Source organism: Equus asinus, chromosome 7 (assembly GCF_041296235.1).
Source record: "Equus asinus isolate D_3611 breed Donkey chromosome 7, EquAss-T2T_v2, whole genome shotgun sequence".
Taxonomy (NCBI): domain Eukaryota; kingdom Metazoa; phylum Chordata; class Mammalia; order Perissodactyla; family Equidae; genus Equus; species Equus asinus.
In genome coordinates, this window is record NC_091796.1 from 109,623,904 (window position 1) to 109,648,709 (window position 24,806).

The 24,806-nt window shown below is 55.6% G+C and overlaps 2 gene segments (V, D, J or C); both read right to left on the reverse strand.

The window, feature by feature from the left end:
• Positions 1-24,806, reverse strand: part of LOC106827306 (immunoglobulin heavy constant alpha-like) — a 678,397-nt gene that overhangs the window by 5,930 nt on the left and 647,661 nt on the right.
• On the reverse strand, positions 6,800-12,080 carry LOC106826222 (immunoglobulin heavy constant epsilon-like). The segment is given in 5 exon segments: positions 6,800-7,259; positions 7,332-7,652; positions 7,750-8,073; positions 8,234-8,524; positions 9,293-12,080. Coding segments are annotated over 4 exon segments (1,125 nt in total).

The window sequence follows — 24,806 nt, forward strand, 5'->3', positions numbered from 1 at the left end:
GGGCGGGGGCCTCGAGGAACTGGGCTTGCCCGGAAGGACCCCCAGCAAGCACGCCTCAGTAGACCTCAGGCCACAGGGTGGGGTGTGAGCGTGAGGAGCTGCTCCAGCCTGGCCATGACCAGTGGCAGCCCTTTCCCCGCCAGCCCCTTGAGCAGCTGGGGCCCCAGATGGAAGCCCCATGAGGGCGCGGGGGCCACTCTGTCTGGGAGCCTGGAGGGAGCCCTGCGGGTCAGGTGGCTGAGGTGTTACCTCCACCCGCAGCCACCCAACTCCCTGCCCAGGGCTTTCCCGCCCTATCGGCCCCACGGAGGCTGCCCAAGGTGGGGCCGCTCTGCCTGCTCCCGAGCACCCCGCCCAGCCCTCCCTGGCGCCCCCTCCAGAGGTGGCCCCTGCCTGGGCACACAGAGGCTGTTGGGCCTTTTCGTGGCTGCGTTCGTTTGTTCATTCATTTCTTCATGCACAGAGAGTCTGGAGCCAGACATGGGAACCGAGGGTTCCCTCCCAGGAAGGACAGTGTCGGGGGAGAGCAGCAGGTGCAATGGAGGCGCTGGGCCTCTGGGAGGTGGGCTGTCTCTGGGGAGCTCGGGCAGGCTGAGGATGGGGGTCAGGGCGGGTGGGGCAGGAGAGGAGGAGATGGATGGAGGGAGGGGAGCCAGGTGCCCCTGGGTGAGCAGACGGCCCTGGCCTGGCTCGAGGAACCTCTGGGGGTTTTATTGTGAAGCCCAGGATCCCCACGGTGTCACCCCTTAGGGACATTTCCTCCCAGGGCCTCTTGTCCCCATCATGGTCGCACGCCCTCCCAGTGCCAGTGTCGCCTGCATTATGATGACTGCCCCACGACTCGCCTTCTTGCCCACCCACGAGTCCTCAGGCCCTGCACCCTCCAAAGGCCCAGCGCATGCCTGCCTGAGGGAGCAGGAGGCAGCGGACACAGGACACACGATGGGGCCTCGCGGGTCGGGGTGGCACCCAGCGTGGAGGACACAGTTTGGATGCTGGGGGGATTCAGCGCCTGCCCTCTCCCTCACCTCCCCGTTCCCATTGCCCGGTGCTCCCACATGGACACCTTTCCCCACACGGTATCACTGTGGGCACAGAGGCCCTGGACTCGGGGCAGAGGAGGGTGCGTCCATTTGGACTCGAGGGGTCACGGTAGTTGGGTGGAAGGACTTGGAACTCAAGGAAGAAGCCTGGGCTCTGAGCCTCCTGCGTGGCAGGGACTGCGCAGCGCGAGAGTCCAACTGGGCATGGAAAGAGCCGGGAGATGAGTCCTCCCCGGGCTTCTCTGGAAGGAGGAGGGACCTCTGCTTGGCCTAGGCCTGCTGGCTGGGCATGGGAGCGTCCTGGGGCCACCATGACAAAGGACCATGGCCTGATGGCTGAGAACGACAGAATTCATTCTCACGGCCTGGAGACCAGAAGTCATCGAGGTGTCGCAGGGCTGCGCTCCCTCCGGAGGCTCCAGGGGATGACCCTTCCTGCTCTTCCAGCTTCTAGGGGCCCCAGGCATCCCTGGGCTTGTGGCCACATCACCCCAGTCTCTGCCTCTGCCTTCACACGGCCTCCTCTGTGTCTGTGCCTCTGTCCCTCTGTCCCTTATAAGGACACCAGTCACTGCATTTAGGGCCACTGGATGATCTCATCTTAAGATCCTTAACTTTAATCACATCTGCAAAGACACTTTTTCCAAAAAAGGTCAAATTCACAGGTTCCAGGCGTTAGGACGTGGGCATAGCTTTTGGGGTCACCATTCTTCTCACTACGGTGGGTTAATAAGAGAAGGAAGAGAAGGAGGGACGAGAGGACCCAGAGAAGGTGGCCTCTTGCTGCTGGAGGGCGTGTGAAGCCGGGGTCACTGGCATTCCTGTTGTGGGTCCCGGAGCCTGACTGCCCGGTGTGAGTCCTGCCCTCCATCCCTGGCCCATGGCCCTGCTCTTGAGCTGCTGCTCCCCAGTGCCGGGCCTGTCGGGCCCTCCGGGTGGGTGACCATCACACCCTCCTCTGCCTGTGAGTGATGGCACCGGCTCACAGGGGATCCTCGTGAGCTGAGCCCCTGTTGCCCTCGTTCTGGGGTCCATGGGAGGTCTCGTGATCCAGGGTGCAAGTCAGAGAAAGAAGACACTCAGCTCTGCCCTGGGGGCTCTCAGCCCCAGGAGGGGAGGAGGTGCTGGGGCCTCGACTCAGAGAAGCTCGCAGGCGGTGGGGGGATTTAGGGCCTGGTTTCCTGCGACTGTGTGTGGGTTTGTGCAAGTGTGAGAGTGTATGACAACGTGTGAGTGTGCGTGAGTGTCCCTGAGTGTGTGGCCACGTGAGTCTGTGTGTAAGCGCAGATTGGGGCCGGGGCTGCGGCCTCAGCCTTGTCCTGCAGAGATGCCCGCTCCCCTGACGCTCTGTTTAGACCAAATCCTCAGCGTCTCTGGACAAGCCTCAGAATTGCCCACTCCTGGGTTTTCCACCCCCAACAGGAGGCCTGGTGCGAAGGTTTGACCTCGTTGTCAGAGCTCATTTCCATCCTGGGTCTATGTCAGAGTGCATGTGATGCTGCCTCCTAGCACGGAGCGAGGAGCTGTCTGAAGGGCCGTGGCCAAGAGTGGAATCTCCCATCAGAAGGGTCTGGGTGTGTGCGTGCTGGGAATGGGGCCCTGACAATCGGCCCTGACAAATGGTCTCAACAATTCCCATGCCCTCAGACAAGGTCGAGAGGGCCACCCTCACCCCTGGTTCCCTCCGTATGGTACAGTTTCTAATTACTGAAACATTTTCTTCCTATTATTGGCCACCTAGTTTTTCCTTTCTGTGAAGGACCCACTGCTCCCTTTTATTTCTTTTATTGATTCTTGAGCTCTCTTTCTATATGAGGGAATCATGCCCTATGCAACGTGTGTTCACATATTCTGCCCCCATTTCCAGTGGGCTTCACAAGGACGCTCGTGGCAGGTCTCTCTAACTGTGGAAACCACCTCGTTATCCTGAGGACGGAGCACAGTCCCATGGCCACCACTGTCCTTGGCCACCTGGCCATCTCACTAGGGCCTGTGGCTCCTATCTCCTCAAGGAGGGTGGCAGCCAGCCCCAGACAGTGCGTGTGTCTCGCTCAGCTCATTGGGACGTCTGGGCTGGCTGGTGGAATGGGGGTGGGGGGAGTGGGAAGGGGACCAAGGGTTGGCCTGTGTGCGTGCGCCCCGTGGGTGGACTGACTGGGGTGGGTGACTGCTGGTCCCAGAGGCTGATGCTGGCCCTGCCTTGATGACTGTGCAGCTGTGTTCCTGTGGCTGCTACACCGACCACAGAGTCAGCCCCTCGGACTGGCCCACCGGGGTTGGAATTGTTGCTTCCATGTTAGCGTGGGAGGGGGCAGTGCGTCTGGGTCAGAGACCAGGCGAGACGGGCACTGAACCAGGGGTGTTTGTGGATGTCCAAGGAACTCTTGAGACAGTGGCTGGCTGGCCACTTGGGCCCTCAGGGCCCCAGAGCTGCCCCCTGCCCCTTCCTTCTTGTCCCCCGTCCATGTCCTCAGGGGGCTCGGCTCCCACCCCCATGAGACCACAGGTACCACCCTCAAAGCACGCTCAGGTGGCACAGGGTTTGTCAAAAGAAACTTTACTAAGAAACCTGGAGAGAAGGAAACGGAACTGACAAGCCAGGAGTGAGAGGTCGGATGGGCCATGGTGGACGGGTTTGGCGGCTGCTGGGCCGAGGCAGCCGCTGTGTGGACCCCATGGGAAGCTCCTTCTGCTGTGGGACCCCTCCTCCCACCCCGGGGGCCCTGCCCACAGCCCTGAACAGTCCTGGGGCCTCTCCCCAGAAGGGCTTCTCTGCCTCCCCATTCTGCAGGGACGGGGCTGGGGTGGATGGCAGGAAGGGTGGGCAGAGGGACAGGGTATGCCTGGGGGCAGGGCACTCGAACATGGGGGCAGGGAGGGTCGGACTAAGTCTGGGGAGTGAGGCCTTGGGCTGGCTCGAACTCTGAGCAGCGGCTGGGCCATAGGCCCTCATTGTGTTTCGGGGGTTCTTCAGTCAAATGGGAGTGGGCTCGATGCCAGGGGCCTGGGAGGAGCCCAGAGTGGTCACACCCATACCCAGCCCAGGTCCCTCTGTGGAAGGGACAGATGCTATTCTGGGGCTTGTCTCAAAGTGGGGTGGCGATGGGGGCTGTGGCTGGTGGGTCCTATGGGTGCCTTGGACCTTGGGCTGAGCTGGAACCTTCTGGATGCCTGTGTGCTGGTCATTGGGTCCCTGACTTTGGCCCCTTTGGGGGGTTGTCTGCTCCGCTCCTCCCACCCAGGGCAGAGCAGACAGCCTCAGGGATGCTCAGACTCTGGGAGGGAGGAGGCAATGCCTCGTGGCTGTCTCCAGGCCTAGGATGCCGGCTGCATGACGTTCCTGTAGTCGTGGACGTTCTGGGGCTTCTCCTGCAGGATGGCGGCGAAGACCCACTTCACCTGGGAGGAGGTGCATGTGAGGGCGGCTCTGGCCCCAGGACTCGCGGATCTCCCTCTCTCTGGGCCTCTCCCACCCCTCCGCCCAGCCCTGGAGGCCCGGTCTGTGCTCCCACCTTGAAGAGGGTGACGGTGGCGCTGTAGCTGACGCTGAGCAGGAAGAGCGCGATGAAGACAAAGAGACTGGTCCACGGCCCTTCCAGCTCCTCGCTCTCAGCGCCCTCCGCGCACAGGTCCTGCAGGTCCAGCTCTGTGGGCACCGGCAGTCAGCCTTCCCGGCCTCAGTGTGTGGCGGGAGTGGGGGCAGGCCTGGCTGCGCTCAGGGAGTGGAGGGTATCAGGGCCCCACATGCACCCGGCTCCTGATGCCCTGGTCTCGGCCAGTCCCCGCTGATGGCTGGAGTGGCAGAGCTCCCCGTGCAGCCTCCTCTGTGGCTGCTCAGAGCTGCCAGTCCTGGAGGGCTGGGGGTCTGAAGGCCCCGCATCAGCCGGTGGTTGTGTGGGAGTGGCCCGTCCTCGGCCCTCTCCTGACCCTGCCCCCAAGGTGACCCCTATTTTCTCTCCCTTTACTTCTCACAGCTTCTCCCCTGACTGCTGGTCACCCCCACTCAGCCCTGCAGGCCCCTGACCTCAGCTCAGGCTCTGCTCCCCCCCCAACCCCCGCAATGCTGCATCAGGCCCTCTGGCCCCATCTTGGCTCAGCTCCACCCTCCCCAGCCAGGGGACCCCTCCAAGCTGTACTCGGATGGCTGCCCCGCCCAGAACCCTCAGGAGGGGTCTGAGCTCTGCAGCCCCCTCACAGGACCCCGGATCATCGCATCATCGCAGCAGGTGTCTGAGGGGCTGGCCTGGCTGCCTGGACCTTGCCCAGGCCCGAAGGAGCCCAGAGCTTCCCACTGGCCCTACGCTGGCTCTGCCACTGGTCCGCAGCCTCCCGCTCCTCCTGCCCTGGGGCTGGGCGCAGGTGGGCCCGCTCTCAGGAGTGAGCCTGTGCCTGTGTGTGCGGCGCGGGACCCCATGGAGCGCGTGAGCCCGGTTCCTCTGGGCTTGTGTCTTCAGAGTGTGGGCTGGGCCTTTACTGCTCTTCGTGCAGATGCAGGGGGTGCTCCTGTGCTAGGGAGAGTGTGTGCAGGATGGAGTGTGGGGTCTGGGGGTGTCAAGATGTGCACATGGAGGTGCTTGAGTAGGGGTGGGGTGGGGCCAGCAGCCTGCTCTGTGCTGAGGTTTAGAGCAAGAGCGGGATGGAGCCCATACCCTGGGGGGTGTGTGTGTGTGTGTGTGTGTCCATCTGTGTGTGTCTGTGTGCGTCAGTGTGTGTGTCTGTGTGTCTGTGTCTGTGTCTGTCTGTCTGTCCATGGGGTGCAGTTGGCAGGGAAGGGTTGAACTGGGGAGGCTGGGGCCACAGGAGGAAGCCGTGGGGCCCGCCAGGCTCCCAGCTGGGGTGTGAGGCCCCTCCATGTCTGTCTTGGATCCAGTGGCCCGGGTGTGACCCAGCGGAGGAAGGGCTTGGGAGTGGCCTGGGCGGGAGAGCAGGCCGTGGGAGGCTATACAAGAGTGTGTTCAAGGCACATCTGCCTGTGTGGGTGCCCGTTGTTGGTGGCACAGGGTGCTGTGGGAGTCGCTCTGTGACTTGGTGTGGGTGTGGGGCTGGTGCAGTCTGAGCGTGTGAGTGCTGGCATGAGCGGGTGTGACTATGTGTGAGGCTCACGGGAGCATGTGTGTGAGGGCCAGGCCCTTCACCAGGACCAGTTTGGGGTGAAGTGAGACCAGGAAGCAAGAGAGGGGCACTGGGTGCCAACCGCGGCCTGGTGCGACCATGTGAGCAGGGGTCAGAGGGTAGGGTGTGCCAGGGGCTCAGTGCTGGCCCCTGTGTGGGTTGGGGTCCTATCCTGGCCCATGTGCTCGGTAGGTGATGGCAGGTGGGGCCAACAGTGGTGCGGCTGTCTGGGGCCCCTGGGTGTCCAGACCTGTGGGGGTCTGACTCTGCCCATTTCTCCACCCAAAGAGCCTGTGTGTGCAGCTGGACCTGGTGACTTGGGGCTTGTCTGTGTCCAGGGGGGCCAGCAGGAGGCTGGGGGTGGAGGCTGAGGCCTCCGGGGCCTGCAGGAGAGGAAGGGGCTGTGGGCTGGGGTCTCCCGGTCCCTCCGCTGGGACCACCCTCTGGCTGTTAGGGCTCCTTTGAGTGGACGGGATGCATCGTGGGGTTGTGGGGAGGGCCCACTGGCACGATGGCGACTGTGGATGGAGCTGCGCCTCAGCCCTGCCCCACCTCTCCTGCCCCGTCTCCTGGGAGACCCTTCCTCTGCACCGACACCCCCGCCCGCAGCTCCGCGCACCTCCAAGAACAGGCGCGCCCAGGGCTCTGAGCAGGCACCGGAGTGTTTATTGACAACGACAACGACCGGAGCAGGTCTGGCTGGCCCCCACCTCCACCCCAGCAGGAGGGAGCCCTGGGAGGGTGGGCAGGCGGCGGGCAGAGGGCATCATTTACCAGGGTCTTTGGACACCTCTTTCTGGAGGGTCCTTTGGGACAGCGCCTCGTGGACCACCTTGCAGGCAAATTTGTTCTTCTGCTCCCATTCCGCCCGGCTGACCTCTAGGCGGCTGAAGACGAAGAAGGCGGGGTTGGGGCCATTGGCCTTTTGGGGCCGTGTGGTGGCTTGCTGGTCTGTCTGGATTAGGACATTGTTACGCAGCCACTGTACGGAGATGTCCGCGGGGAAGAAGTTCTGGATCAGGCAGGTGAGGGTGACCTTGTCCTTGGAGCTCTGGTCCTCCTCAGGTGGCAGGAACACGTAGACCTCGGGGGACAAACGCTTGCCTATGGACAAGCATGGGGTCAGCCCAGGCTCCACCGGGGGGCCCGCCCACCTCCCTTCGGCCCGTGGCTCACCGGGGGCCTTGGCGATGGAGCGCACGACTTCCCTGGGCAGGTCTGGGTGGGACACGGTGCATTTGTAAGTCTCGCCCTCGATCCAGTCGGTGGTGTCCACAGGCAGGGTGGACGTGACCGAGAATGTCTTGTTAAACTGTTCGCTGGTGGCCAGTGTGTGCTTCTGCAGGGGCTCCCCGCTCTCCCGGGACCAGTTCAGGCTTAAGCCCTGCACGTTGGCCAGGTCCACCACCAGGCAGGTGATCTTGGGCGATTTAGAGACGTACAGGTCGAGGGGACTGGGCGGGCTCAGGTAGACGCTCACACCGCGGGGGTCAGACTCTGTGGTTTGGGAAGGGGGCTGTGTGAGGCTGTGTCCTGCTCTCCTTTCTGAGCCCTGAGTGTCGGGTGTTTATGTTTGGGGGAGCGGGGGCTGTACCTGTGCACTTGCGGGCCTGGTCCTTAAAGATCATGTCTTTGTAAGTGACCTGGCAGGTGTAGGTGTTTTCGGACGCCCACTCGCCCTGGGTGACGTTGAGCTCGCTGTGTGTGGAGGCCAGCTTGCCCTCCTGCTTCACGGGGCCGTGTTGAGGGAACTGCTCGTCGACCTTCTGCCCGTCTATCAGCCAAACGATGTCGATGTCGCCAGGGGTGTAGTCGGAGATGAGGCACAGGAGCTGGATGGTGGTGTGGGAGTCGCCGCCGGGGTCGCAGGAGGAGTGGAAGAGCTTCACGGTGGGTGGGGTGAAGGTCACGATGCATGCTGGGGGCGGTGGTGGTGGGCGCAGTGTTGGCCTCCCTGAGCCCAGGCCCCCACGTCCCAGCCCAGGCTGTCACCGGCAGTGGTGATGCCCTCCTGGCCAGCCCCCCCTTCCTCCTCTGACGGCACCCCCTGGAGGGCGGGCGGGGCCGTCCTGGCTCACCGTTGAAGGTCTTGTTGAAGGTCTCCTGGGAGTGCACCACGTTGCAGGTGAACTTCTGCTTGGCCCACTTCCCCGAGGCGACCACCCAGCTGATGGTGGTGTAGAGGCCAGAGGCTTGGTCACGGACGTCAGGGAAGGTCATGGTGCTCAGGTTAAGGGACCCTGCATCCCAGGTCACGGTCACTGGCCCCGGCAAGTAGCCCTTGACCAGGCAGCCCAGTGTGATGTTAGTAGTCTTGGTGTCTTTGCAGCAGGCAGCCAAGGGCAAGATTAATGGGTCTTGCTTGGAGACTGTGAGGATAGAGCCGGGGTCAGTACTGGCCTTGGGACCGTTGCCTGTCACGTGCTAGGCCAATTGCTTTTGGGGCCCTGGGGCCCCTGCTTCAGCCTCAGGGGACAGACAGCTCATTTTGGGCTCTTTCCTCATCCCCTGATGCCAGCATAGATGCCCTCAGACAAACCCCTCTCCCACCAGGAGCAGCTGCTGTCACTCCCTTCAGCCAGGACTCCCCATCCTCGGCCCTGAGTGGCTGGAATGTGGGGTTCTTGAGGGGTAGAGGTGCCAGCCTGTTCCCTGAGGCTGAGGCTCAGAGCCCGTAGCCCCCCAGTGGGGCCTGGGGACACAGAGAGCCCCCCCAGGACTCACCAGATGGCCCCTCTGCCCCCACTCATAGACCTCCACTGGGGAGCAGGGACCCTGAGACCCCCAGGGACGGTCAAACTGTCACTTTTGCCCCCAACCACAGACCTCATTAGACCCTGGGGATCCAGAGGTCCCTACCCCCCAGGATCACTAGTGTGTCCCCTCTCCCACCCGACAGCCCTTGTGGACTGTGGGTGGGTCCACCTGCTGCCCATGGGGCTCCTGCTCCCTGTGGCTGTGGCTCAGCTCCTCAGTCCCGTTCACCTCACCCGTCACCTGACCAGCCGGGCGTCCCTGGTTCTCTACCCTCCCCGCTGACCTCCTGGGGAGCCTCACACAGGCCCCACAGATGGAGGATGCAGACCCCACAGAGCCCATCTCAGGCCCTGCCCTACAGGCGACTCTGGTCTGCATACCCGCCTGCACGTCCCCTGGCCTCGGAGCCCCAGACGCCACCTGGTCCTGCTTCCCAGCTCAGTTCTGTCCATCCTGCCCCACTCCGCCCATCCGGTCCAGCTGAGCAGAGTCCAGATGGCCTTGTGTCAGGATGGCTGAGACCAGCGAGACCAACTGGTTCCACAAGTCCAGCCCAGCCCAGTCTAACCAGCTCTGCCTATTCCAGGCCTGCTCAGTGCCAGACAGCCCACCCTGGTCCAGCCTGGCCCAGGTCAGCCCAGAATACCCCATTTCAAGCCACCCAACTCATCTTAGCTCTGTCCATACAATGCAACCAAATTCATTTTAGCTTAGCTCATCTCAGCCTGCCAGCCAAGGATGGTCCACCTGTCAGTTTAGCTCAATTTAGCTTGATGGAGTTAAGCCAAGTGGGCCTCTGATAAGTGGAATACCCTGCTTGAACCAGTTGAGTCCTGCCCAGCGCAGCCCTGCCTAGCTCAGCTGCCAGGCTAAGCCCAGTTCAGCTCAGCCCAGCCCAGCTTAGCCCAGTTCAGCTGATCCCACTTCAGGCCAGCTCAGCCCAGTTCAGCTGAGCCTAGCCCAGCTAAGCTCAATTCAGTTAGCTCAGCCCAGCCCAGCCCAGCTCAGCTCAGCCTAGCCCAGCCCAGCTCAGCTAATTCAGTTAGCTCAGCCCAGCTCAGCCCAGTTCAGCTGAGCCTAGCCCAGCCCAGCTCAGCTCAATTCAGTTAGCTCAGCCCAGCTCAGTTCACTTCAGTTAGCTGAGCCCACCTCAGGCCAGCCCAGCTCAGCCAAGCCCAATTCAGTTAGCTCAGCCCAGCTCAGGCCAGCCCAGCTCAGCTCAATTCACTTTGCTCAGCCCAGCTCAGCCTAGCTCAGCTCAGCCCAGCTCAGCCCTATTGTTAGCTCAGTTCAGCTCAGCTCAGCTCAGTTCAGCCCAGCGCAGCCCAGTTCAGCTCAGCTCAGCCCAGCTCAGCCCAATTCATTAGCTCAGCTCAGCCCAGCTCATTCTAATTCAATTCAGGTCAGCTAAGTTCAGTTCAACCCATCTCAGTCCAGCCCAGCTCAGCCCAGCCCAGCTCAGCCAGTTCAGCCCAGTTCAGCCCAGCCCAGCTCAGCTCAATTCAGTTAGCTCAGCCCAGCCCAGCCCAGTGCAGCCCAATTCAGCCCAGCCCAGCTCAGCTCAATTCAGTTTAGCTCAGCCCAGCTCAGCCCAGCCCAGCTCAGCCTAGCCCAGCTCAGCCTAGCCCAGCTCAGCTCACTTCAGTTAGCTCAGCCCAGCTCAGCTCAGCCTACCCCAGCTCAGCCCAGCCCAGCCCAGCCCAGCTCAGCCTAGACCAGCTCAGCCTAGACCAGCTCAGCCCACTTCAGTTAGCTCAGCCCAGCTCAGCTCAGCCTAGCCCAGCTCAGCTCACTTCAGTTAGCTCAGCCCAGCTCAGCTCAGCCTAGCCCAGCTCAGCCCAGCCCAGCCCAGCCCAGCTCAGCCTAGACCAGCTCAGCCCAGCCCAGCCCAGCCCAGCTCAGCCTAGACCAGCTCAGCCCACTTCAGTTAGCTCAGCCCAGCTCAGCTCAGCCTAGCCCAGCTCAGCTCAGCCTAGCCCAGCTCAGCCCAGCCCAGCCCAGCCCAGCTCAGCCTAGACCAGCTTAGCCCACTTCAGTTAGCTCAGCCCAGCCCAGCCCAATTCAGTTAGCTCAGCCCAGCTCAGCTCAGTGCAGTTAGCCCAGCTCAGCTCAGCCCAGCTCAGCTCACTTCAGTTAGCTCAGCCCAGCTCAGCTGAGCCTAGCCCAGCCCAGCCCAGCTCGGTTCACTTCAGTTAGCTCAGCCCAGCTCAGCTGAGCCTAGCCCAGCCCAGCCCAGCTCAGTTCACTTCAGTTAGCCCAGCCCAGCTCAGCTCAATTCAGTTAGCTCAGCCCAGCTCAGTTCACTTCAGTTAGCTGAGCCCACCTCAGGCCAGCCCAGCTCAGCTCAATTCAGTTAGCTCAGCCTAGCTCAGCTCAGCCTAGCTCATCCCAGTTCAGCTCAGCCCAATTCATTAGCTCAGCTCAGCCCAGCTCATTCCAATTCAACTCAGGTCAGCTAAGTTCAGTTCAACCCATCTCAGCTTAGCCCATCTCAGCCAAGCCCAGCTCAGCTCCCTCCAGCTCAACTCAGCCCAGTTCAGCTCAGCCCAGCTCAGCCCAGTGCAGCTCACTTCAGTTAGCTCAGCCCAGCCCAGCCCAATTCAGTTAGCTCAGCCCAGCTCAGCTCAGTGCAGTTAGCCCAGCTCAGCCCAGCTCAGCTCAGCTCAGCCCAGCTCAGCCTAGCCTAGCTCAGCTCAGTTCAGCCTAGCTCAGCTCAATTCATTAGCTCAGCTCAGCCCAGCTCAGTCCAGTTCAACTCAGGTCAGCTAAGTTCAGTTCAACCCATCTCAGCTTAGCCCATCTCAGCCAAGCCCAGCTCAGCTCCCTCCAGCTCAACTCAGCCCAGTTCAGCTCAGACCAGTGCAGCTCACTTCAGTTAGCTCAGCCCAGCCCAGCCCAATTCAGTTAGCTCAGCCCAGCTCAGCTCAGTGCAGTTAGCCCAGCTCAGCCCAGCTCAGCTCAGCTCAGCTCAGCCCAGCTCAGCTCAGCTCAGCTCAGCCCAGCTCAGCCTAGCCTAGCTCAGCTCAGTTCAGCCTAGCTCAGCTCAATTCATTAGCTCAGCTCAGCCCAGCTCAGTCCAGTTCAACTCAGGTCAGCTAAGTTCAGTTCAACCCATCTCAGCTTAGCCCATCTCAGCCAAGCCCAGCTCAGCTCCCTCCAGCTCAACTCAGCCCAGCTCAGCCCAGTGCAGCTCACTTCAGTTAGCTCAGCCCAGCCCAGCCCAATTCAGTTAGCTCAGCCCAGCTCAGCTCAGTGCAGTTAGCCCAGCTCAGCCCAGCCCAGCTCAGCTCAGCCCAGCTCAGCTCAGCTCAGCTCAGCTCAGCCCAGCCCAGCTCAGCCTAGCTCAGCCCAGCTCAGCCTAGCCTAGCTCAGCTCAGCTCAGTTTGTTAGCTCAGCTCAGCCCAGCTCATTCCAGTTCAACTCAGGTCAGCTAAGTTCAGTTCAACCCATCTCAGCTTAGCCCATCTCAGCCAAGCCCAGCTCAGCTCCCTCCAGCTCAACTCAGCCCAGCTCAGCCCACTTCCGCTTAGCTCTTTGAGCCCAGCTCATCCCAGCTTAGTCTGGTTCAGCCCAGTTCAGTTCTGCCCAGCTCGGCCTAGCTCTTCCCGGTTCAGCCCAGCTCAGGCCAGTTCAGCCAAGCCAGTTTAGCCCATCTCATCCCAATTCAGCCTAGCTCAGCCCAGTTCAGTTCAGGCCAGCTGAGCCCAATTTGGTTCAGTCCAGTTCAGCCCATCCCAGTTCAGCACTGCTCAGCCCAGCTCAGCCCAATTTAGCCCAGCTCTGCCCAGTTCAGCCCCGCCCCACCCACCCAGGTAGCCCAAGAGAGCCCATATCATCCCGCCTCACTTACTGTCCTTGACCCTACTCAGCTGGGCTCAGCCTCTCCTGACTTAGCCCAGCTCAGGTCTGCAAGTCCACCTACGTCCGGGTTAGCCTTCTTCTGCTTCGGTCGGCCCAGCTGCACCAATCTAGGATGCTCCAGTCCCGACTACCTCAGCTCTGCTCAGCTGGACCACCTGACTGCGCCCTGCCCATCCAAATAAGCCCAGTGCAGGACAGCCCAGCTGAGTCTCCCCGGCTCCATGGAGGATAGGCTCTCATTTGACCCAGTTCACCCTCACTCAGTCCACTCACTCAGCCCAGCCTGGCCTGGCTTTGTCCACCCAGCTGGGCCCAGATCACCTTGGCTTGAGACAGCCCGGCTCAGCCAACCCCGTGTCGGCTGCAGGCAGCCAGAACAGCCCAACCTGGTCAAGTCTGTCCCACAGATGGCTGGGGTCACCCATTCATCCACTCAGCTCACCCCAGCCAAGCCTGGCCCAGTTTGGGTCAGTCCAGTTCAGCCAGCTCAGTCCAATCCTGCCCCAATCAGTCTAGTCCTGTCCGGCTCAGCTCTGTCCGGCTCAGCCCAGCCTGGCCCGTCTCATTCCACTCAGTCTACTCAGCCCAGCGCAGTCCAGCATGGCTGAGGATAGCCCAGATTGACCAGCCTGGCCCAACTGAGCCCAGGATAGTTCATCCCCTCTCCACGTAACTCCATTCTCTCAAGCCATGCATGGTCCAGTCCAGCCCAGCCCAGCCTGGCCCACCTTAGTCAGGCCAGCCATGCTAGCTCAAGCCACTCCAGCTCAGGCCAGAGGTTGTAGGCCCAGGCCGGCCCGCCCTGCGGTCCAGCATAGGGACAGCTACCTGCTGCTTTTCCCCTGACCTTGGGCTGGCTGTCGCTGTCCTGGCTGGTTGCAGGTAGATCCACACCCAGCCCACCGTCCACACCGTCTGTGTGGTCTCCAACCCTCAGCCTTGGGCCTCGCCCCAGCCCTGGCCCATCTGAGGTCCTCCAGGGTGGTTTTGGGCGGTCTCTTGCTTCCCTGTGCGGGGAAGGGACAGCTGAGGGCCCAGCAGTGACCGAAGCCACTGTCCATGCTGGGGGGGCAGTCTAGGCATCCTCTCCCCGGCTATGGCCCAGGCAGCCCGCCCTCTCTGCTGCTTGGGTCAGCCACAGAGTCTGGGGTACCTGACGTGCTGGGGTCCTCTGTCAGGTAGCGGTGGCTGGTGTGACCTATCCTGGCCGTGTGGCCGTCTGCCAGCTCCCTGGATACACTCCCAGATGAGGTGAATCGTTAGAAACCATTGTTATTTTTATGCCCAGACCATAGGGCCTGGGGGGAGGGGAGCTCTGCCTCAGTGCTCTCAGCTAAAAATGGGGTGGGAACCCCCAGGGGCCTCGGCAGCTCTGGAAGTTCCCTTTTCTCTCTCTGTTCTTGGGAAGTCGATTGAGCGACAGTGGGGTCTCAGGTGAGGCGCCTGTGCTGTAGATGAGGTGCTCTCCTCTCTGTGGCCTCGTCCCCTGATCTCTACTACCGAGCTTGTGGCCTCTCCCCCTCGATGCTATGGGTCGACTAGGTGTGCTGTTAGCACACACTGGTGGTCGCCCTGATGCCCCCGGAAGGGAGAGGGCACCGGGCACTGCCACTGCTGCTTCCGAGGCAGCCTTGCGAGGAAAGGGTGGTGGCCATCTTGTGCATGAGCCGTCGGGGGCTGTGTGGGCCACATGCCTGAGACGTGACAGCAGGGCTTCCTGATGGTGCACTGCCCTCGTTCCTGCGTCCTACTGCCTGGAGGAGCGAGCTGGGGGCTGGCCCAGTGGGGGCGGCTCACGGTGTAAGTGTGCAGGGCCATAGGCCCTCTCGGGGATAGGCAGACCTGGCCCTCCACTGCTCCCCTGGGCACCCCGCTGGCGGGGGTCCTCATCCATTGCCACATACTTGCTCCCAGGTCACTGTCCTGCAGCCGGGCCTCCCATCAGGGCTGCAACCCGGCGGTGTGGCCAGTGAGGGCTGGCAGGGACCTGTGGGAAGGCTGGACGTGGCTGTGAGGTTGGCTGGTGGCTCTGCAGGACCCTGTAGCCGCTGGAGCCTGGAGTCTACCGTGCCACGTCTGTGCTGCGTGTGGGGACCATGGAGTGGCTTTCCTGGAGGCACGCATTGTATCCGACTCTGCTCTGTTGGGGCGGTGGGCCCACGGTCGACCTCCAGCAACGTTTCCTGAGCTGAGCGAGGGCTGAGTGCAGACCTTGCCTTCATGAAGTTGACGTGTCCTGTAGGCCTGTGTGTCTTCAGAACTCCCCGCGGGCCTGAGCGCACACACAAGGGAGGCTAGGGGAAACTGCCAGCCCTGCAGGTCAGCGTGGGCTCCTGGGAGAGGACATGCAGAGTCTTTGGAGAAAGAGACATCAGGATCCTGTCCTCTGGACCCCGGGTGTTATGGAACCTGAAGTGAGTTTGCTCACCCGCTGCGCAGCAAGCCAATCTCTGACACCGGGGGTGGTGGAAGAAAGTAGGAATTTTATTTTTGCACAGTGCTGAGCAAGGAGAGAGGGCAGCTAACGCTGAAATCCCAAACTCCCCAAAAAGCTAAACGGAAGGGTTTTTATTTGGGGCTTTAGGTAGGGGAGGGGGAGCATATGGCCTTGCTGGTCGGAGCTTTCCCACCAGCCTGTCTTTGGCCTTGAAACACTTGCAGAGAGGAGGGAGCTCATGACCTTGCTGGTCAGCAGCTTTCCCACCAGCCCGAATCTCTTTGCGGGAGGAGATAGTCCAGGTACTTGTCCTTGATGGTGTCTGTCTCCATGGAGGATAGTGGATTCTGGAGCCAGGAAGCCAGAGAGTAAGCAGGGAATGAGAGTTTTAGTTTTAACCGCATATATGCTGGGTTTAATGTGGGGAAACCGATATCAGGGTCGGTATCAAGGGCACCTTGGGTGGGTGGTCTCTGTGAAAGGAGGCTGTGCAGAGATGGGCTCTGTGAGGCTTGGTGCCTTCAGAGGGTTGTATGGGCTCGTTCGGGAGACCCCAGAGGGATGAGCGGGGGCTGACCCGGTGAGCAGAGCCGGGGCCCTGCGCGGCCTGGATGTGAGGCCTGAGGGAGCCAGGGTCCAGCCTGACCTTTCTGCTCCCCAGGGCAGACTGTCCTACTCTGTCCCAGTCAACCCTTGGCCCTGGGGACAGATGCCATGTGGGAGGTGGAGGGGGAATGCCAGATTCCTTGGAAGGATGCCTGATTCTGAGAGAAACCGCAGGGCTGGCAAAGCCCCATGGGGAGCCTTCTGCCACGTTTGGGCCCAGGCCTGCCCATGTGTGAGTGCGTGGAGCGGGGCTGCACTCGGCTGCCCTGGTCCTCCTGGCACCCCCCTGCTCATTCTTCCCAGGCAGTAGGCATTTGGGGCAGGGGCCTCAGTGCCCAGCCAGCCCCTGGCTGTCTCCCAACATCCCGGGACAAGCTGGGCTGCTGGTGCCAGGGCAGGGAGGGCGTGAGAGGGGTGGGCCCCTGTCTCCAGCCTCGGCTGCCCTTGAGGCCCCTTGGTCTTGGAGGAGAATGGCTCTCATCTCCCTCCTGGCTCCCACGATCTGCTCAGCTCTGGGCACACATGTCTGTGGTGGCTGTTCCACTCCTCTGCGGCTGTGGTGGCCTGGCTCTTGCCCTCTTGCCCGCCAGCTGCCCCCTGCACCCAGCAGGCAAAATGGCCTAGCCCTCAGGGCCGCCCTGCTCTGGCCTTCACACTTGTCCTGCCTGCAGCCTCCTGTGTGTGGCCAGGGCCAGGGTCTGGCTCAGGGTCCAGCTGCTCCTTCGGTGGCCCCACAATGCTGCTCCTTTACTCCATGACTTGGCCAGATTCTGCATCTCAATGTGCTGCGTCTCAGCTGTGTGCGTGTGTGCACGGGTCTTTGTGTCCATGCACGTGTGTATGTCTCTCCGTGTGCATGTCTGCATGTGTGTGCATGTGTGTGTGTTTAGGGGAACACGGAGAGGATGTGCCTCCTACCCCAGCCCTCGAAATGTCCTGCTTACAGAGAAGGGATGGGGAGTAGTGGGCGCAAGGACAGAGCTGCCACTGTGTCCATACGTGGCTAACTGGGGTGGGGTGGTGTTTCTTGGTGTCCACAGGAGCCCCCAGCGCTGGCCCCACTGTGCTGGAGGACGTGATGGAAGCTGGACAGGGCAGGCTGAGCTTCCTCGGGCTGCTCCTTAAGGACCTGGCTCAGGTGGGCTCACAGCAGGATCCCTTGTCGTTAGCAAGTTCTTGAAGAGCAAGGGGCTAGGGAGCTAGCAGGTTAGATGGGGCCTGGCCAGAGAGCATGGGAAGGCGGGGCTTTGAGCCAGGGCAGTCTGAAACCCACCCCTGAGGCCAGGCCCTGAAGTTAGGGCCTGTGGGGTGACCAGGGACCAACGCTGGCTCCAGTTAATGGGCTGCTTGGAGGGAGGGCCAGGCTGCAGATGTTTCTTAGATCCTTTTGGGCCAGGACACAACCTGTGGGCGGCAGCAGCTGGCTTTCAGATCCCCCAGACTCTGTCAGGGGCTCAGCACCTGATACCCGTGGTGGAGGTAGGCCCCAGAGCTCTCCTGCATCGTGAGACCAGCTGACCCCTTGCTGTCCTTGGTTGTAGCTCCAAATGCATGCCTGTGGATGCTCCCGTCTCCCCATGTGGCTTCCTTCCCCCAGGGAAGGTGTGGTCCCGCTCCACCAGCTCCTCCCTGAGGCTGACCGGCCCCATCCCAGGCCTCCTGCCGTCCTCTCCTGCTGCTTGTCCGCCACCCTGCATGGCCCTGGCCTCCAGCCCCATGCTGCCTTCCCAGCTGGGATGCTGTCATTAGGATCTCTCAAAAGTTTGCCATTCTGAAGTGTACTTCATGCTGTCTCCTGTTCTAATTTAAATACTCCCATTAGTAACAGACTCGGGAGCCATTTGGACTTCGGTCTCTGCTCTCATGGTGTTTTCTAAAGGGTTTTCCTGGAAATTTGCAAAGCAGTCATTTCTAGATGCCAGCCCCTTGCTAGTTTTAAGCTTGCAATGGCCTTGTCCCAGTTAATCCCCGTCTATTAAATGCTGCTTATCATCCTTCATTTAACAGAAATTCTTGATTTCCATGTGGCCGAATCCATCAGTTATTTACGCTACAGCTTGTGCTTTTGGAGGCTACTGTATGAATGTCCTGTGGCTGCTGTAACAAAGGACTACAACTCTGGTGGCTTAAACCACAGAAATTGAGTCATATCCTGGAGGCCAGAAGTGGGAAACCAAGGTGTCAGCCAGGCCACGCTCCCTCTGAAGGCTCCCGGGGAGACGCTTCCTGCCTCTTCCAGGCCCTGGTGGCTGTTAACATCGCTCCAATCCTTGTCTCTGTCTTCACCTGGCCTTCTGCCCTGGGGCATCTCCTCTTCTTATAAGGTCACCAGTGGTTGGACTTGGGTCCCATCTGAAATCTAGTAGATCTCATGTCAAGACCTTTAACCTCAATACCTTTGCCAAGACCCCATATCCGAATAAGGTCACATTCTGAAGTTCTGAGTGGACAGACTTTCAGCCAGGCAGATGCTAACACCATGCTCATCAGCCTGGGCTGCTCCATTCCCTTTCAGCTTCTGAGGTGGCCTTTCCGATGGAAGTATTTAATCCTAATGGGCTCCACCACCATGCACCTTGCATATGGTGTGAAGTGCAGACCAGGTTGAAGTCTCCACATAAGCAGACAGTTTCCCCATCTGCCTCCCAAGCTTTCCCATTGCCTGACAGCGCCATGCTCATTGTATGCCAAGTTCCTATAAACAACCCGGCTGTTTCTGCGCTCTTTCCTGTTGCTTGAGTCTGTTAGTCTGTGCACAAGTACCACCCTTTTTCAATGATGGTTTTGTGTGTATTACATTTAGGGGAGAGTCCTCATCAAACCCCTCACCCTTTGCTCTCGGTTTTCGGAATTATCTAAGCTGTAAACGGATCTCAAAACCAAACAAAAAACCAACATTAACCCAGCTGCAGTTTTGATTGGGAATGCATTGTATTTCTTAGTCTGGGAGACAAACGACACTTTAATCCAACAAGTCATCCCGTCCTTGACCGGCGTGTCTCTCCAGCCATTCAGATTTCTTTTATGTCTTTTCATGGACTTTAAATTTTTTCCACACGGTCTCGGATGTTCTTTCTCCAGTGCTTCCCTGTATTGTGGTGAATCGTGCCTCGTCTCCTGTTGCATCTCCCTGGTGGGATTTGTGGACACAGAGGAACGTAGCTGCTTTCGGTAGGGTGGGCTTGCATTTGGAAATCTTCTGATTTTCTTGTTAGTTCTAACAGTTTGTCTGCTGATTCTGTTAGATTTCCCTTGGAAATGATCATATCATCTGCAAAGGATGGTTATTTTAAATCTTCTCTTTCAATCTTAACAGCTCTGTTTTTTTCCCTTGTCAGGTAGCATTGGCCAGGACCTCCAATAATAGGATAAATGAGCATTTTTCAAACTGTTTTATTTACTTATTTATTTATTTATTTAGGATGATTATCCCTGAGCTAACATCTGCCAATCCTCCTCCTTTTTCTGAGGAAGACTGGCCCTGAGCTAACACCTACATTCTTTTGGGGAGTACTTCTTAGTATTCCATTCTAATTTCTCTATTGACTTTTTAGATAAGGCTCTTTGCATGATGCTTTTAGTGAGTATAATGTGAATCCAGAGCTTATTACAATAAACTTAAATTTAATATTTTACTACTGCACGTAAATTATAAGAACCTTGACTCAAAAACCTCCTGGGGCTGGCCCCGTGGCCAAGTGGTTAAGTTCACATGCTCCACTTTGGTGGCCCAGGGTTTCACTGGTTTGGATCCTGGGTGTGGACATGGCTCCGCTCATCAGGCCATGTTGAAGTGGTGCCCCACATAGCACAACCAGAATATGTAGCCATGTACTGGGGGGCTTTGGGGAGAAGAAGAAGAACAAGAAGAAAAAAAAAAAGATTGGCAACAGATGTTAGCTCAGGGCCAATCTTTAAAAAAAAAAACTCAGACAAAAGTCCAGGGCCAGACAACTTCCCCAGTGAATTCTACCAAATAGTCAAGGAAGATCTAAAACTTATCCTTCTCAAACTCTTCCAAAAAGTTGGATAGGAGAGGATGCTTCCTAACTCATTTTATGAGGCCAATGTTACGATGATTCCAAAACTGGACAAGGAAAACACAAAAAAAGAAAATTAGAGGCCAATTTCACTGATGAATATAGATGCAAAAACCCTCAACAAAATATTAGCAAATCAAATACAACAATACATTAAAAGGATCATACCCCACAATCATGTGGGATTTATTCCAGGGATGCAAGGATGGTTCAACATCCTATCAGTCAACATGATACACCACATTAACAAAATGAAGAATAAAAATCACATGATCTTCTCAGTAGATGCAGAGGAAGCATTTGACAAGATACAGCATCCATTTATGATAAAAACTCTCAATAAAATGAACATAGAAGGAAAATACCTTAACATAATAAAGGCCATATATGATAAACCCATAGCCAACATCATACTCAACAGTGAAAAGTTGAAATCCATTTCTCTAAGAACAAGACAAGGATGCCCACTTTTGCCACTTTCATTCAAAATAGTAGTGGAATTCCTAGCCAAAGAAATTAGGCAAGAAAAAGAAATAAAAGGCATACAAATTGAAAAGGAAGAAGTAAAACTGTCACTATTTGTGGATGACATGATTTTATACATAGAAAACCCTAAAGAATTCACAAAAAAACTGTTGGAAATAATAAACAAATACAGTAAGGTTGCAGGATACAAAGTCAACATACAAAAATCTGTTGCTTTTCTATATACTAACAATTAAATAGCAGAAAGAGACCTCAAGAATACAATTCTGGGGCTGGCCCCATGGCCAAGTGGTTAAACTCGTTGTGCTCCACTTTGGCGGCCTGGGTTCATGGGTTCAGATCCCAGGTGCAGACCTATACCACTTGTCAGCCATGCTGTGGGGAGACCCACATATAAAATAGAGGAAGATTGGCACAGATGTTAGCTCAGGGACAATCTTCCTCAGAAAACAAAAAAAGAATACAATCTCATTTGTAATTGCAACACAAAGAATAAAATAACCTAGCGATAAACTTAACCAAGGAAATGAAAGATGTGTACCATGAAAACTACGTCATTGTTGAAAGAAGTTGAAGATGACAGAAACAAATGGAAAGATACTCCATGTTCATTAATTGGAAGAATTAATGTAGTTAAAATGTCCATATTATCTAAAGCAATCTACAGATTCAATGTAATCCCATTCAGAATCTCAATGATATTCTTCACAGAAAGAGAACAAAGAATCCTAAAATTTGTAGGGAACAACAAAAGATCCTGAATAGCAAAAACAATCCTGAGAAAAAAGAACAAAGCTGGAGGTATCACAATCCCTGATTTCAAAATATACTCTAAGATTGTAGTAATCAAAACAGCATGGTACTGGCAGAAAAACAGACACATAGATCAAAGGAACAGAACTGAGAACCCAGAAATAAACTCACACATTTCTGGATAACTAATTTTCGACAAAGGAGCCAAAAAGCTACATTGGAGAAAGGAAAGTCTCTTCAGTAAACGGTGTTGGGAAAACTGGACAGCCATATGCAAAAGAATGAAAGTAGACCACTATCTTACACCACACACAAAAATTAACTCAAAATGGGTTAAAGACTTCAATGTAAAACCTGAAACTACAAAACTCCTAGAAGAAAACATAGGTAGTATGCTCTTTGACATTGATATTAGCAGCATCTTTTTGAATATCAGGTCTCCTCGGGCAAGGGAAATGAAAGAACAAATAAATGAATGGGACGACATCAAAGTAAAAAGCTTCTTCATAGCAAAGGAAACCATCAACAAAACAAAAATACAACCTACCAAGTGGGAGAAGATATTTGCAAACCATATATCAGATAAGGGGTTAATATCCAAAATATACAAAGAACTCATAGAACTCAACAACAAAAAAACAAATAACCCAATTAAAAAATGGGAAGAGGATCTGAATAGACATTTTTCCAAAGAAGAGAGACAGATGGCCAACAGGAACATGAACAAATGTTCAACATCATTAATTACTAGGGAAATGCAAATCAAAACCACAATGAGATATCACCTCACACCCACAAAAATGGCTATTAGTAAAAAGACAAGAAATAACAAGTGTTGGAGAGGATGTGGAGAAAAGGGAACCTTCATACACTGCTGGTGGGAATGCAAACTGGTGCAGCCACTGTAGACAATGGTATGGAGATTCCCCCCAAAATTAAAAATAGAAATATCACATGATACAGCTCTTCCACTTCTGGGTATCTATCCAAAGAACACAAAAACACTAATTCAAAAAGATATATGCGCCCTATGTTTGTTGCAGCATTATTCACAATAGCCAAGACTTGAAACTACCTAAATGTCCATCGATGGATGAATGGATAAAAAAAGATGTGGTATATATATACAATAGAATACTACTCAGCCATAAAAAAGATGAAATCTTGGCATTTGTGACAACCTGGATGGTCCTGAAGGGTATTATGCTAAGTGAAATAAGTCAGACAGAGACAGGCAAATACCACATGATTTCACACATATGTGGAAGATAAACAAACACACACACACGTAGATACAGAGGACAGACTGGTGGTTACCAGAGGGGAAGAGAGGTGTGGGGGTGACAGGGCTAAAGGAGCACATGTGTACCACGATGGCCGGAAACTAGACTTATGGTGGTGAATTTTTATAATGTTATAAATTTACCTCCATGTCCCTCAATTAAAAAATAAGGGTTAAAATGGAAAAATTTTATGTTACATATATTTTGCCACAACAAAAAAATAAAAATTAAAAACATCAAAAAAAACCTTGAAAAAGTATGGTTTTATTTATCTACCTATCCTTTGCTTTAACTGTCATGTATTTTGCATCTATACGTGTTATAAACCCCAAAATACACTGTTAAAATTTTTACTTTAAACAACCAGGTTTTTTAAGGAAATAAGAGAAAGAGGGTAATTTTTTCACTTGCATGTTTACCATCTCTGATACTCTCCTTTCTATCCTGTAGACCTGCATTTCCATTTAGTGTCATTTTTTCTCAGCACAAAGATTCTCCGTTAGCTTTTCCTTCACTGCAGTTCTCCTGAAAACACACTCTCAGTTTCTGTGTATCTGAAAATGTCTATAACACATTCATTTTTGAAAGATATTTTCTCTGGATATAGAATTCTGGGTTGACCACCCCCCCCCCCCCGCCCTTTAAGGATGCCATTCTATTGTTTTCTGGCTGCGATTTTTTCCAATGAGAAGCCAGATGTAATTTGTTCATGACATGTACGTGTCATTCTCTTGCTGCTTTGAAGGTATTCTCTTTATCTACGGTTTTCATCAGTTTGACACAATGTGACTAGGCATAGCACATCATGTTGGGTTTATTGTTAGGAATTGACTGAGCTTCTTAAATCTATAAATTGATATTTTCACCACATTTGGAGACTTCTGGTTTTTATTTCTTCAAAGACGTTTGCTGCCCCGTTCTATCTCTGGTCCTCTTCCAGGACTCCAATTTCGCATTTTTGAATGTTTCATAGTATCTGACAGGACATTGAGTCTCTTTTCATTTTTTTTTCAATATTTTTCTTGCTGTTATTTGGATTGGATCCCAAAGAATTTTTTTATTGACATATAGGATATCTATATTATATAGATAAATATTACATATATAATATATAATACATATTATATATCTACATGTAAAAATATAGAATATCTATATATTGTTATAGAGATAGTTTTCTGATCTTATGCCTTCTCCAATCTGCTGTTAAGCTCATAAAGTAATTAAAAACATTCATAATTGTACTTTTCAGTTCTAAATTTTCATTTGGTTCTTGTAAACAGTTTAGATTTTTCTGTAGAGATTCTCCATCTAGTTACTCATTATGAGCATATTTTCCTTTAAGTCCTTGAACATATTTAAAGTAGCTGCTTTAAGAGCTTCGTCTGCTAATTGGGTCTGTGTCAGCATCATCTTGGGATTGAGCTCCATTGATACTTTGTATTTGTCTATGGTCACAATTTCTTATTTATTTGCAAATTTAGCAGTTTTTGAAAATGTATTGGGTGTTGGGGATGATACGTGGTACAGACTATGTTTTGTACTCTTCCTCAGTAAAGTGCCAGTTCTGACGTCAGGAGGCCGTCGGCTTGGCTGGACTCAGAGACTCCTCGTCTGCCTGCCGTGTGGTGGCTGGAGCTCAAATCCCAGCAGATGTCCCGACCTCCCAGCTGGTGCTTTGGCGGGGCCCTGTGGGGCTCCCTACACAGACCATTACAGGGTCAGCCCAGCACTGGAGCAGAGGCTACAGGCAGGTTTTGGGGTTCCCCTGCTGTGGCTCCCCCTTTTATGCACATCTCCCCACCTTGCCAGCTGCTCTTGAGATGCAGCCCTGAGTCCTGTGAGCTGACCCCTCTCTGGGACGGCCACAACGTCAGCTGGGTTCCACTTGCAACTGTCGTGTGGAGGTGGGAGCACCTTCCGACAAAGGTTTCCAGGGGAGATCCTGTCCAGCGTCTGCCTCCTTGGCCGTTCCCCAGCGCCTTCACACCGTTGCCGCTTTGCACAGTTTCCCGAGTTCACGGTTGCGTCCGCAGGGGCTTCGTCTGGTGCAAGCTGCTCCCCCACCTGGGAATCGGAACTGCTTTCTCTCACGTGGTTTTCATTCTCATTCCCTTATAACCAGCGTGGCTCAGCCTCCTTTCCCTCGGTTTCAGGCTATTTGGATGTCTTCCGGGAGACGCCTGTTCAATGCTCTTGGCCATTTCTCTACGGAACTGTGTGGTTTCTGTAATTGACTTACAGGAGTTCCCTGCATATTCTGGACACATTGTCAGTTGCATGTCTGTAGGAAATATTGGGACAGACTTTGAAATGGACCAAAGGTGACTTCTGTCTTCAGTGGGAAGCAAGACACTGTCCTGCCCCCCCCCCCAGGTGATGCGAGTAGCGGGGGCTCCACCCTTTCCACCCTCTTTGGGCTATTTTA